Source organism: Arvicola amphibius, chromosome X (assembly GCF_903992535.2).
Source record: "Arvicola amphibius chromosome X, mArvAmp1.2, whole genome shotgun sequence".
Taxonomy (NCBI): Eukaryota; Metazoa; Chordata; class Mammalia; order Rodentia; family Cricetidae; genus Arvicola; species Arvicola amphibius.
Genome location: NC_052065.1, coordinates 42,431,882 through 42,448,779, shown reverse-complemented (window position 1 = coordinate 42,448,779; position 16,898 = coordinate 42,431,882). Strand labels below are relative to the sequence as shown.

The 16,898-nt window shown below is 33.5% G+C and overlaps 1 protein-coding gene across 1 annotated transcript in view; it reads right to left on the bottom strand.

Moving 5' to 3' along the window:
- Dmd (dystrophin) overlaps positions 1 to 16,898 on the bottom strand; it is a 1,847,711-nt gene that overhangs the window by 1,351,080 nt on the left and 479,733 nt on the right. The window contains 5 exon segments of the mRNA XM_038316167.1: positions 2,201 to 2,383; positions 6,639 to 6,809; positions 12,306 to 12,461; positions 13,604 to 13,717; positions 16,307 to 16,519. Coding sequence (XP_038172095.1) covers positions 2,201 to 2,383; positions 6,639 to 6,809; positions 12,306 to 12,461; positions 13,604 to 13,717; positions 16,307 to 16,519 — 837 coding nt within the window.

Here is a 16,898-nt window from a genome sequence, read left to right as displayed (position 1 = left end):
GATGATGATGATGATGATGATGATGATTTTGATTTTATAGGGGATCCCAGTTGAGAGATTACATGAGTTTCAGAAGAGACTCTGAACTCTGAACATTGTTGAGCCTGTGACAGACAGACTATGGGAATTTTTGTAGTCAGACTAAATGCAGTTTGCATTATATTATGACAATAAATTTAGGGCACCATGGAGTGGAATATTGTTGTTTGAATAGGTATGACCTCCATAGACACATGTGTTTAAATGCTTGACCCCTAGAGAGTGGCATTATAAAGAAGTGTGGCCTTGTGGGAGTAGATGTAGTTTTGTTGGAGGAAGTATTTGACTATACAGCAGGCTTTGAGGTCGTATATATTCAAGCTATGCCCAGTGGGGTACACTTCCAGTGACTGTTAATCTGGATGTAGAACTCTCAACTCCTTCTCCAGCACCATGTCTTTCTGTATGCTACCATGCTTCCTGTCTTGATGATAATGGACTAAACATCTGAAACTTGCAGCCAGATCCAATTAAATGCTTCCCTTATAAGACTTATTGTAGTCATGGTCTCTCTTCAAAGCAATAGAATCCTAACCTTAGTTTTAATCTTTCTCCCAAGGCTCCGGGATCATTGTAGAAAATGGTGCAGAAAGAATGCAAGAGACAGAGTCAGTGAATGACTCACAGGAAGTTGTTTGGTGAGCACATCAGAGTTATCACACATATGAAATCACAGTAGTTGAGACACCATCCTCAAGACCCATATAGAATCAAGTCAGACAAATCCTAGCATTTAGTTGTGGTAGGAGAGAAGAGATGAAAGAAGTGTCACCCCTTGTTGAGAAGGGACTGGCAATTTATGGCTACTGGAAAAAGGAAAGTCAGGGTAGTTTAGGACAAGAGCCCTTATGAGGTTACTTATGCTCAACTAGATAGCCCTGTGTCCTCAGACATATTGGAAACACTAAGTTGACTCTATAAGTTTAAAAAAAAAGAAATTATCATGTGAAATTGGGATCAAACAGCAATATTGATGGGCATACAGGAAGAAATAAAGGAGAGGGAACTGGGAAAGACTAACAAAACTTGTTATATGCATGCTGGAAATTATTAACCAAAAAACCCCCAAATTATTTAAAGGTCTAGCTAATCATTCAGAACTGCATATGCCTCCACATTTCAAAGAGTGTAAAACTAATAAAACAGTATTCTTCAACAATAATCGTGTAATTGAACCCTTTATTGACTACATTCACAAGATAATTCTGTCTTGGAATAAAGGACTTAAAATTCAACTTGTATTCTGTTCTTGAAATCATACCCATTTGGATGTTTGTGTCCTCTTTCCCTTTTATATCTTAAAAATGAAAATTACTGCTGGTAACTGTAACTGTATGAGGTACTTGAATTCTTCCTCTATATTCACACAAACATATTCTAGAGAATAAGTCAAGTGGGAAAATAAAAGCAGGATTTGTGATAATGAATAAATAGAAAATGTCAAAAAGGAGCTAGTTACCCATTATGTCTTATAAAGTAGCCTGTAGGAGTCTAGTAATTATGAAAAATGATCATAATAAGACAGCTTTTCAAAGAGTGTTTACATGTAAGAGAATTAAGACAATATGCATTCAAATGTTTTATACACATTAATATATATGGAAAATACTTTAATATTATATATAATATTCTAATATTTATAAATTTTGTACCTAACAATACCAGTAAAAATATAACTGTTGTCTATGTACTTTAGTCATATAGTTAACTTAATTTCTAAACATATAATACTATTCTCTTTAAAACAAATGCTATTTTCAAAACAAATACTTTATTAAAATAAATACAATTTTTAAAAAGATTTCTTTTGTATCTCTGTCTGTGTGTGGGTGCCCCCATGTATAACATATGTGGAAGTGCCCACTGAGGACTTGAGTTACAGGCACTTGTGAACAGCCTACATTGGATGTTAGAAACTGAACTCTAGTCACCTGGAAGAGCAGAAAACATTCATAAATACTGAGTGATCTCTCCAACAGCGCAAAATCTATTATGATCATTCACAACCTTGAAGCAATTTTATGCAAGTTAAGCAACTGGCACAAATTTACACATGTTGTGTTTGGATAAGGAATTCTACCTTAAATGGCTTTATAGCAAAACTTAAGTTCTTACTATCCATTTGACACAGAACTGATAGAAACAAAGAAAGATAACTAACTTCCAAAGTTTTGCATTTTCCATTCAGCCTTGTGCACAGCCACTGGTAGTTGGTGGTGAGAGTTTCTAGTTCCTTTTTTAAGGCCTCTTGGGCTGCAGGTGGAGCCTGAGCTCTTACACTGTTTACAGTCTCAGTGAGGAGCTTCACTTTTGTTTCTTTTTGTAGTGCCTCTTCTTTAGCTCTCTGAAAAGAAAAGGATAGTTTCTTAAAAGCAAGTCAACATTATCGTTTCCAATATTAATTATTATAGACAACCTAATTTCTTCCTAGTTGCACTCTCATTGGGACACTTCATCAACATAAACCTAATGCTTATTCCAATTCTTTTCAGACTTATGTATAATTATAAATATGAAATAAATACTATCAAAATATAATTGACTTCTAATAATAATAGTTTAAACTAAGTGCGGTATCCTATACCTGTTTGCCCTCTTCTTTGGAGGTAGAGAAAGGAAGGAAATGACCTTAAGGCCATTCTTGGATATATAGTTATATGAGATCACCTTAGGCAAAATGAAACTTAGTCTCAAAAAAAAGAATTTGATAAGTTATCTGTACATTAGTATATATCTCTCATATATATATATATGTATATATATATGTTGTATATAAAGTTTCAAAAAATTAAGAAACCAATATTTTAATACTAGGTTTTAAAAATATTTAGAAGTCTATGATTAAGATCAGTTATAAATTATTCAGGTGGATCAACATTAAATATAGTAAAGATATTATCTAAATCAAAAGATACTAAATATAAACAGAAATTCCTTAATGCAATATTTGGTATATGCTGTTGAAAAAATCTTCAGTGGTTGGAAACAGAGAAATAACCTAGAAAACTTATGTATAATATCTCACAGCTATTTCTTCTATTCTCCTACGAAGAAAATGTGTTTCATGAAGCTTAAAAATTGGATCAGTCCATTTTGCACACATCAAAGTGTAATTCAATAAGATCACTTAGTAGTATATATGTAAACATTATACATGTACAAAACATCTTACATCTACACTGGATAAAGCACAGCATGAAAAGCGCTCGCCTGTTCCCTGGCCTGGTTCTGAAAAATGGCTTGTTCTTCTTTAATAAGCATGATTTCAGTCTCACTCTTGTTTTCCTTCTGGACAGGCAAGCAATTGTGTAGTAGTGTTACCTCTACTCACCGGAAACAACCCATCTAAGCAAAGCCCTTATGTTGGTCTTCAACATTGTCTGACACTAAAACAAACCTTTTAGCTGCTTTTGTTTTGTTCATACTATCAAGGATTCCTCATAGTGTCTATTTTGTTCATTGTAGAGAGTATAAGAAACCAAATAATCCTCACAAGAAAGTAGTATATGTCATTTAGTTGGAGGTTATTTACACTTAACCTGTAATGCGAAAATATACTTTAGAATGGACATACAGAGACAGAAAGAGAGAGACAATCTGTAGTTTAGATTCTTCCTGACTTTAACAATATTGACTATAAATAGTAAAGTTTATGTTGCTTGTGAAAGAAATGTCATTACCTGAATAAGGAGTGGGTATAGGAAAGCAAAGAAAAATTATGAAGATCTAATGATAATTCTAGCCAATTTAGTTAATGATTAGACATTAGTTCTACAGGAAAGCTCTGGGAAACGTATGCCTCAGAATTATTGCTTTCGTAGGTGAAGGAATTGGAGGGTTGTATATCCATATTTTTTTCACAATTGGTTGAAAGACAGTAGAGACAATTTTATTTTCCTAATTACTTGTAGCCTGTCACAAAATTTTGAAGTGGAACCCAGGCTAAATAATACAGATTTTGGCTAGCAGAATTTGGGCCTAAGTACAAATGGTGGGAAGAATTCAGAACATGGGAAGGGCATGGACAAGAGAGGTTTAAAATGCTGTCATATATTTATAGTTTCAGTATAATTAAACTTTCCATTGAAAGTTTAGTTTCAAAGATGCCATAAGTACATATTATGCTAGCAAATACAAGACAGTTTAACTATAAAATGTTTGCCTCTGTAGACTTCAACTTACATATTTGAAAAACAATCAGTTCATTCTTGTAAAAATTTTTGACCTCATATGAACTTGGGGGCACAGTGTCATATATTTTATTTATCATTTATTACTTATTACACTTGTGTGTATATACATCTGGATATCAGAAGACAGTTTGTGATAAATGGTCCTCTCCTTCCACCATATGGATCCAAAAGCTGCAACGTGAGTTCTCTTGCTTGGCAACAAGCACTTTTGCCCTAGATGCTCTCAGCAGCCTTTAAGTAGCTATTTATACACATCGTGCAGATTGCTCTGATGCAATCTCAAGTACAAATACCATCGCTTTAGTGATTAAGCAAATGTATGTTTCTATTATTTATTTTTATTATAACTACATGTTTTCCTAAGTTCCATAATTCAGACTAGAGTAGTAAATGTTAATAAAAAAATATGTTAAAATTAAGATTTTTTTTTGGTTTTTTGAGACAGGGTTTCTCTGCAGCTTTTTTTAGAGCCTGTCCTGGAACTAGCTCTTGTAGACCAGGCTGGCCTTGAACTCACAGAGATCCGCCTGCCTCTGCCTCCCGAGTGCTGGGATTAAAGGCATGCGCCACCACCGCCCGACCCTAAAATTAAGATTTTTTTAACAAAGTTTTAGAATATAATTAATGACAGTCTTCAAAAATATTCAAAGTAGGAGGCTTCTCATCAAAAACTCCCTTTAGGTCCCTTTATGACAGAAGAAAAATTGTTTACTTGTAAAATTAAAATAAGTTACCAAGCAGTAGTGTCATTTCAATGTCACAGAAGAAAAAAAAAACATAAAGAATATATCTGTTTGTTTTCTTAAAGAGATGTCAAAATAAATAACTCTGCTGTCATTGACAACAATACAAATAAAGTTGTTCTTCAAATGAGCACAGCGAGAAATCTGTTGGAAGCGCTATCATTGCATACCAGACAGCAAACTGACCTCAAGAAATTTCTTGACTTGCAAGCAGAACCTCAAGAAATTGAATTTCCTTGCCAATTCCCTCAGCTACTGTTGCCAGAGGCTGCCTGAGACATTCTTTTTCAATTTTCCAGCATACTGCACCAATTGTGCAACTAGACCAATTATTTAAACATGCCAATCAAAGTGAACAAATTGATTGGACCACTCACTTACTTTTAGGATTGTTTTCACAATTTTAAAATTTGAGGCACACCACTACTCTCCATCCATGGAAATAAAACAGGAAAACAGTATCTCACTGGGCTATGTGTGTGTGTGTGTATTTGTGTGTATACATATATATACGTATATATGTATGTACACACATATATACGTATATATGTATGCATACACATATATACACATGTATATATATATGTATACACACACACACACACATATATATATATATATATATACACATACATATATACATATACATTGGCTGCTCCAGTAACGCAAGCAGTTAGCATGGAGTACTTATAAACATACAAAACAGATAAGAGAGAAAGTGAGTACAAAACAAAAGAATCCATCAAGAAACAAAGCAGGTGAGAAGGTGACATTGATCTTCTGAGAGATCTGAAGTTGTATTTATTGACTTTCATTAAAGGTAATAGAAAAAATGTCAACCAAGAACTGTGATATAAGGGGGTGGAATTCAAAAGGTGGCGATAATTTTGAAAATTAAAAAGGTGTTATTCCAAAATATAATAGGTCCAAACAGAATAGGGCGGCATATCATGAATTCATGTTGTTCAACTACATATAAAATGTGAGTAGCTATAATTAATTGTTCTATTGGGTGGTTGCCTTATTTATTTGTGAATAGCAGAGAAAGTAGGATCTCTGTTACCATAAAAATACCTACTGTGAATATGGCTAGTTTCATCTTTACCTCTTCACAATCAAATTGAAAATCATCATAGACTTTAATGAGAAATCCTTGAAAGCTCTATCCTGCTTACTCACAATGAAAATTCTTATCATTGCCCACACGATTCTGGTGGCGAAGGATGTTTATCCATTGCCTCAAATGAACCTCAAGTTATTTAGCCTCTGATCTATCGCTTTTGTGTAGGCAGTGCTTTACTACTTCCTTTCTCAATTTGTCATAGTGTCTTGGCTAGAAGTATTCCTGTGACAGGAATGCACTCCCATGATTTATTTTGGAACACTGGCTTTTTCTCATGACTCAGATCTCCCACATTAAACATACTTCCTCACAGATGCTTTAAAGGCAAAATAGCATCGCACACCCATCAATTGTCCTACAGTCAGTAATCATTTTCCATTTTATGAAGCAAGTGCCGTTCTTTTTTGAACGTTACTATAAACACCATTCCCAAGTTCCTATAAGAACAGTAATATAAAAAGTATACATTTTGCAGAATCACAGTTTCCAAGATGCTATTTTTCCAGTTTTTCTTTCTTTGTTTTCTTTGGTGTATTTTACCTTCATCTCTTCAACTGCAGTCTGTAATTCGTCTGGAGTTTTATATTCAAAATCTCTCTCTAGATATTCTTCTTCAGCTTGTGTCATCCACTCATGCATCTCTGATAGGTCTTTCTGGAGACTGACAGTTTTATCCAAACCTGCTTTCAAGGCTTCCTTCCTGGTGTAGACCTTTCGTCAAACAATCAAGCAAACAAGAACAACAACAAAAGTTAAAACATAAGCATTGGCAGTGAATATGAATTATTTTCACCATATTATTGATCAGTCTATACATAATGAAAAGCATGGATAGTAAAGAAAAAGCAAAAAGGAACATGAGTAATGCAATAAATAATGCAGATTTCACTTTCTGCTCTATAAAAGGGGCTATTGAATGTACCTGGGTCCACTTGGCAATGTTCGACCCAATGCACAGCCAGTTTAGCAAGACTGGTGCTGTGAATTTTTTTCAACTCCATCCTTCACTAAAGGAACTTGTGGGCTCAATGATCATACCAGCAGAGCTGGCAAGGGTAGGCAGTTGAAGAAAACCCCAAACTAATGGGGTTTGAATGTGCTTTATAGTTGTAAATATAATCTGGAGCTACTTAGTTTGCACTATTAATAAAATAACCAGGTTGCTACATTATATGGATATATATAATCAATTCTCTTTGTGAATAGAAAAATAGAAAATATGTGCAGTTAATAATTTTATTGGCCCATATACAATTGACCACTTTGCATAATTATGTATATTTTGTGAGCAATTTTAAATATTCTAGTAGTTAAAAGTCATATAAGTATTTAAAACTCTCATAAATATAAGTGAAAAACAGTGGAAATGCATAGGTGGTTCATTAAAAAAATATCGTGAGGTACAATACAGACATACATATAGATATAAAGATGGATAGATAGATAGATAATTAGATAGATAGAGATACATAGAATATGATGTTGTATAATATGTATCGTAAGTATAATGGGTGTACCTGCAAAGGATGTTCAAATGTGACTAATAGTTAAGTGATAAAATCAATATATTTTCATATATAAAAAGGCAAAGAATAATTAGTGAAAAACATTTTGGAAATGGTAGCAGAAAGATCTTTCCATGCCTGTTGAGAATAACATGATATAGAAGGCTACCTTACTAGAGTATATTACCCAAATATATTTAAAGTACTAATACTAAACCTGAATTTCCTTTTTTCATTCTTAAGAGTGAATCGGAGTATATAGGGTTGCATGTATGCTGTTGAATTCAGCTTGAAAATATCAGTTGATTAGAAAGAATTCTAGGTATTTTTAATAGGTGAATAAACAAATTATGATATAAACTGACCATTAACTTTTCTATAGTAAAATTAAAAGTAGCTCAACTGTACATATATACAGTATATTTGAAAATCAAGTTATTAAATAATGTATGTAGACATATGAAATATATGTCTGAGAATGTTGTTTGTTTTGTTTCATTGGTCATTTTCTTTGATGCTGGAGATCAGACCCAGGGTCTTCCAGAAAGTATATAAACCCTGGATCAATGAGAAGCAGACCCTTCTTATAAAGTCCAGATTTTAAAACCACATCACTTTCTGAAAACTTAAGTTGTTTTATACTTTAGTGCTAATTCATCAGAAAATCAGCAAAACCTCTAACTTCTAAAATAATGCCTTAATAGAACAGCTTGTTCCAAAGTAGCAGACTGGTACCCTTAGTGTAAAGTGTTTCAGTCTTCCGTTCACATGTAACTCTTTAAATAGTGATTCTGACCAGATATGAACAAGTTTCTATGTTTTAAATAATGCCTTGTCTTATAAAAATGATGTTTTTTTCATACTAAATATCTGTCGAATTACAAATCAATAATAAGTAATGTAATATAATTACTATGTTTTTTCTCTTTAGTTCAATATACTAACTTATCTACCAAAGCAAATACTTCACTTGAATATATCACCAACACCAAATTAAGCAATTATTCTAATAAATACATATTTTTCACAGTAAATCCATAAAGACCCAAAGTCAACACACTATTAATTTTTTATTATTTCTTTTCTTTTATTTTTTAAAAAGAAAACAAATTATTTTTTTCATTTTACATACCAATCCTAGTTCCTACATTCTCCCTTTCTCCCATTCCCTCCAAATATCCCCCACCCCATGCCATCCACTCCTCAGAGAGGGTAAGGTACATTGCTTTGGGGAAGGTCTAAGGCCCTTCCTACTATATCCAAGTTGAACAAAGTATCCATCTAAAGAGAATAGGTTTGCAAAAAGTCAGTATAAATAGGAGAAATAAATTCTGGTGCCACTGCCAGTGACCCCACAGTCTGCTCCAGTAATACAAATGTCACCCACACTCAAAGGGTCTAGTTTGGACCTATGCTGATTCCTTCACTGTCGGGATCGAGTTAGTGAGCTCCCATTAGTTCAGGTAAACTGTTCCACTGGATGTCCCCATCATGGTCTTGACCTCTTTGCTCATATTCTCACTCCTCACAGGGGAGAAGCAAGAGGAGAACTTGAGGGAACAGGATAGACGAGATGGAGAAAGGACTGAGATAAGAGCAAGGAAAGAGATGTTTTGATTGAGGGAGTCATTATGGGGCTAGCAAGGAACCTGGCACTAGAGAAATTCCCAGGAATTCACAAGGATGACCCTAGCTAAGACCCTAAGCAATAGAGGAGAGGTTGCCAGAACTGGTCTTGCCCTGCAGTTAGATTGATAACTATCTTAAATGTCACTATAGAACCTTCATCCAGCAAATGATGGAAACAAAGGCAAAGACCCACAGCAAAGCAGCATGCTATTACATTTTACATAGTTACAATTCTCTCTCTCAATCTTTTAAAGCTGTTGAAAATACAAAGTATTAAAAAGACTAATATAATTTAATCAAGATTTGTAGTGAAAGAGTCATGCTATACTATACAAATAAACTAGAGGATAGGGGATAGAAGCAGACTTTTTAAGGACAGAAAGGTACATTCTGAGAAGATAACATGAGTGTCTTGGAATCAGAACTTGTTGGAATCAGAACAAGTGGGCTCAGTCCCTAGAAAGATAACATCATTTGTCTTCCTTCATGTTCATAACTCACCTAAGATCTTGTTAGCAAGCATAGCTTCTAAATTCTTCCACAAACTCGAAAAACCATGGCTTTACTAGCCAGAGAGAAATTCTGAAACTTTTGTGTTTTTCTATATTAAAACAGTTACATGGCATTTCCTCTTAAATATAGGACATTGGCAATGCTAAACTGATTGTCATGATCTACACAGCTCTTAGTACTAGCTGATTATATTGCATTCTAGTTCTTGTCTTATGTTGTGAAATTTTCAAGTATAATATTGAGTACTATTTCATGTATAATCTTTAATATATGACTGCAGAATTAGAAATAACTTTAGTTTACTTAGATAAAGTTTAACTAATTTAAATTCCATCTTCTAACTTAACTAGCATTTTAATGATGTTAACTAAAATGTTCACTTTATTCCTGATTTACTTCTGATAATAAACATTTAGTAATTATGTAGTCAAATAAAAAGGCAAAGGAAATTAATGAATAAATATTTATTTAATTGAGCTATATCTTCAGTGCATTTAAACATTTTAATAAATATCTACACACTATGGTAATTTAAGGTATGTATAAACATAAAACTGTTGTTCTTCTATCTCCCTTAATTCCTTATTTTCTTTGTGCTTAGTTCAATAATTTGTAGACTATTTTAATAAGAATTATCTTTTATTTTTTTAAATAGCTAAAATCTTGACATGGATTATTAAGATACATTATCTCTGAAATTTCAAATAATATTTTTCTTCTTTATTTTTAAATATAATCTAAACTCCTTGTCATTTTGTTATTTTAAAAATCAGATTCAGGGATTGTTAAGTATCTTCAACTAATATAGACATTTGAACTTTAATGAGAAAGTATTATTTAACAACAGAGTAAACACTCCATACTAATTCTAATGTGCAAACATTTCTAGAAAGGTCCTATTTACATTTAATTTCTATTTTCCCTCTGGAACAGTGAAGTGGAATCACCATATCCCACCCCCTGAAAACCTAGGTAATTTGGTGATAGAAAATATATTTGGAATGTGATACTTCAATAAAAAGAAAAGGAGATCATTTATTTTATTTTTCAATACCAGGATTGGAAAATGGCTTGATGTGGGAGGGTCTTCTGTTTGAGTTGATTTCATTGGTTAATAAAGAAACTGCCTGGCCCATTTGATTGGCCAGCCCCTAGGTGAGTGGAGTAGACAGAACAGAATGCTGGGAAGTTAATAAATCGCCATGCCTCTGCTCTCTGGGTCAGACGCGATGAAGCTCTGGCCTAAGATGGACGTACGCTAGAATCTTCCCAGTAAGGCACCACTTCGTGGTGCTACACAGATTATTAGATATGGATTAGTCAAGATGTGAGTAAGAGGCTGAAACTAATGGGCCAGGCAGTGTTTAATTGAATACAGTCTGTGTGTTGTTATTTCGGATGTAAAGCCAGCTGTGTGGGAGCCGGGTGACAGAATGCAGCCCGCTGCTCCTCACTACAATGGCTAGCTTTGTTAGGCAACATGTCACTAAATTTCTAACATTACTTGAACAGTGCGTTACTAATACACATTATAGAAAATAATAGGTCTCAAGCATGAAAATGAAATGAATTGAAAAGTTATAAAAAATGCTTCTAGAAACTATGAAAAATCTGTTTGAGTAATGCTGTTGGCTTTTTTTTTTTTCATTTCCTGCTGCTGATCCCACTTGTTTTCTCAGTAAAATATTTGTATTATTTCTAGTCCTCTGTTCAGGATCTTCCTAAAACTATTACATTTCATCTAAGCCTTGTGGAAATTTTCAGAGATATAATCCACCATTTAAGCTTTTTCACTCTGGGCAGCTGTTCTATCAATGACTAGATGTGAAGAATGCAACTTAGCTGACCCTGGGCTATCTCAGCTGTGAGTTAATGGAACAGTTAAGCATTTGTCAACAATTTTATCAACTGCACAGATTTGCTTTGACGTTCTATTATAACTTCTTTCCTTTCTCAAACTTAGCCTTTGTCTTTTGGCATCATTACTTTTCAACTTTGAAAGGTTACTTAAAATAACCAAAGACTAATTATCTCTTCAATACATAAATGAAAGGGCACAAAACTTAAAAGCAATTACTGCTTTAGCTCAAAATATTGTGATTTAAGCACAAAATATTTGATGCACAAAATATTTGATACACACTCCCCAAAAATGTGCTTTATTTTCTACAATTTAATGATGAAATTACAAATAAATATCTACAAAAAATGTTGTATTAATGGGAAAACCCTGAATATGAATGCAGAGTTTATTTCCATATTAAGTAAATATAAATGTGCATTCTATTCTCATTAAGTCAATTAATAAAATTGATCCATTTTTAGAAATAAAGAAATTTTATTTCATTTTTTTAGTATGGCAATTGGGTACTATTGAAAATATTGACTAAAATGTAGCCATATATGAGAGAAAATACTAATTTGTTTGAAATAAGAGTAGTTTTGACAGTCAACATAGTCAAGAAGAAAGTTTTCAATGAAGGTAGTGAAGTCAGACCGTCAGAAACTTTCCTAAATTCATGGACATAAGATTAGCCACAGTGAATTAAACTGTGCATACCTGGCGGCACATGTGATCCCACTGACTGTTAAGTTCTCTGAGTTCTGTTTCAAGTCTGGATGCAAACTCTTGTTCAGCTTCACTCTTTATCTTCTGGCCACCTTCGTTGACACTGTTTAGACTTGGCTGTATTGTCTGAATATCACTGACTAAAAGCTGAAGAAACAATGTATTGTTTAACATGACAGAGAAAAGTATCACCATATTTTTTACAATTATAATTATATATATGTATATAATTACATCTGACATGAATTTTGACTATTAAAAAATTAACAAAACACAAATCTGTATAAACTCCTTAAAATAGTCAGTGGCTGTTATGCTATCAATGATGCAGGAAATTATCTACACATATGCTACTTATCTCACAAAGTCTTTCAAATAAACTAGGTATTTCTTGCTAGAAAATGAGTCAAATTAATGATCTTCATACATGAATAGCTTCAAAATAATTTTGGTTATGAAAAACAGGCTACTCCAATACTTGTCCATCATAGAATTGCTTTTTAGCTTTTACTTGAAAGGAAAGTAATTTCAAGAGACTGATTACTTGCTCCATGTTGCATGACAATGTTCTGAGGAATAGCATTTCTGAACTATAGATTGTTGGGCTTAAGAGATGGCTCAGTGGGCAAAATGGTTGCTATGAACAGAGAACTTAAGTTCATATATGTGAAAACTTGGCCACAGTAGTGTGTATACTTATTCTACTACTTGCAAAGAAAAATGTACACCTGGTGTTTGCTAGTTAGTTAATTTAGACAACTGTTGAGCCCTGATTCACTAAGAGACTTACTCAAAAAATACCATGGAAACCATGAGAGGAAGGCACTTAATATTTGTCTCTGGCATTCCTTCAAAGTGTACATGACACACACACACACACACACACACACACACACACACACACACACACACATGCATACATGATTATATAGTCCATTGAAATGCAATTAATTTGAAAAATAACCTAGAGTAAGAACTAATAAGTACTTGAATGTTTTCTTTAGATTATATTGAATTTTGTGTTAAGATTTATAAAGTGAGGCCCAAATAATACACAATATGGGCACTAGAGATATTTAAACTATTTTCTGAAGGTCTTGAAGTGTGTTTAACCATATCCGTGATCTTTATGTACTAGGTGCTTGGATATCCAAAATTATGTTCAGATATTTTGAACTGTCCCAACAGCAAGTGACTATGAACTGTCCCATCAGTAAGTGACTGAGCTAATTAAGTGGTATTTCCCAAATAATAGATAGCATTTGAAAAGCATCAGATAAAAATCTTACTCTGCATTGTTTCAGCTGTTTTTTTAGAATTTCAGAATCCCCCAGGGCAGGCCATTCCTCTTTCAGAAAAACATCAACTTCAGCCATCCATTTCTTCAAAGTTTTTATGTGATTCTGGATTTTAAAAAAAAACAGTTTTAAGATATTATTAAGCTTTGATTGTTCTCAACACAGCTCATCATGATGATATGTCTGAATGTAAGTCAGGAAAAAATTTTCATGTTTGAGGGATGTCTCACTGGAGCTATTGTAGAAAAGAATATTTTTACTAAGACTGCATTTTATGGCCCATAGTATGAGCATTGGTGTATGAAGTCTGCTATTGTTAAAAATAAAAAAAAATACTGCCAAATGTGGTTTTATGATATTTCTCTTGAGAACAATAAATCATATCCTCTCTTGAGAAATTTGAAGTTACAAAACAAGGCATGATAATACTAATAATGTCCCCTTAGTGTACATAAAACAAACGATGAACAGTAAACTCAATGTAATGGTGCCTTTATCGCTTCCCTAAACCTAGCCTCCACAAATTGTTTTCTGCAGTTGACAGTTTAAACAATTCCTTCAGTTGGGGATCTTCAGGGAAGATTTTGTTACCTTTCAAGACAAAACTTTTAGTTTCTTATTTGCGTGATCGGTTAGAAACAATGATCAGGAAGATACTGGTATCTTTTGTCATTTATAAATTCACGAGAACCTCCCATCCATTTTCCTTGTATCACTTTTATTCATGTACTTCATTTCAGTCACTTTTCAAAGGTATAGCTGTCACTTCTTTAACTACAAGTAATTCAATTACAATGTATATTTATATTCTTTCTCCTTTCTAAAATTTCTATTGAGAATATATGATTTGCATAAAGTTTTCCTTTCCATGTCTCCACTATCTTCAGTTCAGGTCTTACCGTGAATTCCTTGATAAATTAATTATAATATCTTAAGATCATTCATTCTTACTTCACAGAAATCCTTTTCCTAAATTTATGCCAGTGATCTCTTCCCTTTTTATGATGATGATTAGATGATGGAAACATAACTTCAATTTCCATTTTTAAAATTACTGGTCAATCCGGGCAGTGGTGGCTCATGTCTTTAATCTCAGTACTTGGGGGGCAGAGGCAAGTGGATCTCTGTGAGTTCAAGGCCAACTTGGTCTACAAGAACTAGTTCCATTACAGGCTCCAGAACTACAGAGAAACCCTGTCTGGAAAACTAAAAAAACAAAACAAAACAAAACAAAAGAAACCCCAAAATTAAAATTACTGGTAATAAACCTTTGTAATTGTTCTTTTGTTGTTTTGTGTTTAATTCCATTTCCCATGTGAAATGACTTATGCAAAAGAGGAACATTCGTGACCACTTATGACATAGTACATTTCTGAACCATATATTTTATTAGAAAACATACATATTATGGATGAAATATTGTACATATTCCAAAGAAATTAGCATTTGCTCCATTTTGCAAGGATCTCATTTTTGCCTCTTTAATACTGAGTTTCAGTAGTTGAAAGTATATTTGAGAACATCTGTATAATGATTAGTGTGTTTCATTAGCTCTTTTCCTTGTATATGGAATTCTTTCTTGCCCAGTTATACTGCTTAATACAGTTCCACACAGTTAATATGTTCACAACTATTCGAATCAAAAATATCCAATGTTGGGAGCAGTGAGACCCCAGATCCTGAATTTCTTGTAATCCCCTGATCTAAGTGCCTACAGCTGTTCTGAGCACGAGACCTTCAGGAGTTCTGATGGCAGAGTGGTTTCTGGTGGGTTTGGCTGGGGCGTGGCTACCTCTATATAATCTGCCCCTGAACACAATAAAGGGGGCATTCTTGGGGAATTCAAGGATGACCTGTGTCGCTGTCTCTCTGTCTGTGTGAGTCTTTGTGTTTTTTAACCTCCTGCCCCTTGCCCTAAGCTCGGTAACTGGGTAAAAGCTCACTGAAGGCAGACACGTGGGCGCGGTGCACGGAATCCAATGTGACAGAGAAAGTTAAACATGTTAACAATATTCTTTATCATCTGGCATATTATAACAAAGATAGTAGAATGCTAGAGGGCTTGTTTTATTAAGAGAAAGCTAAAAAAGACAAAAGGTAAAGACAGCGAAGGAGAGCAGATTAGACGGAAAAGATTCAGAGTCAGACATAGTCACCAGAAGATGCTAGGATAATAGATGTGTCATGAATAAAGGATTGTGTACTTCTTTAAGAAGCTAAACAGAGCAAACAAATACACTTTCTCTTAAAGCCTGCATTCATAGCAAGCCTCGCCCATACATGTAGATCATTGACTGGTCATTCTGGGTAATGTTTTAGCTGGAAAATATAGGAACGAACAATTCACTGGAGGACCAGAATTGAAGTAAGGACACTTCTAATATATTTGACTCATAAGTATATGTTTAATTCTGGAATAAGTATGTTTTAAATATTTATATTAAAAATTTTAACTATAAATTGGTGTTGGTGATCATAATCGATTCAGTTATATAGAAAACCCAAGAAGAATGTATCATTAAATTTTCTTAGGAAAAATAGTAAAGTTATACTCATTCGTGAAAGATTTGTCTTTTAATCTCATCAATGCCTTTGAAGGACTCTGGGAGTCAAATATCTCTTTCCCATCACATCTTATAGTGCGCTGATCTGTGGAAAATAAGTATGGATAGACAAAGCAAAACCTTGGCTTACCTGAATTTTTCGAAGTTTATTCATATGCTCTTCTAGCTTTTGGCTATGTTCCATCAGCTGGGTGGAGAGCTTCTTCCAGCGCCCCTCAACCTCTTCAAATTCTAACTGATATTTCTGGCTTATTTCTGAAGGTGCTTTCTGGGACATCTCCTTCAAAGTGGTGCTCAGATAGCTGAAGCCACTTTCTTGCTCTTTCAAAGAACTTTGCAAAGCCTCAAAATTAAAAAGTGAAGTGTATTTACATTAAATGAGGCATAATTGATGAGTTTTTCTCACATCAAGAAGAAACTAAATGATAGCTTTTATAATTTAAAGATCTAAACAAAGAAGAATTTCTGACAAAACAATTCACATGTTTCATATAAATAATGTCTAATATGTTCCAAAGCATATTTTATTTAGAGAGAAATTTGGTATATCTAATTTTTGCTGAATACCTATATATTGATAATTATGCTTATAAGTAATGGATTTTAGTTTTTTAGTTTACCTGCAGTAAAACCTCAATAAACCAACCTTCAATATTCCTTCTTAAAACTATTACTAAATTAAATTTGTATGTATGAAAACCTTGAATATTCTATCAAGGCAT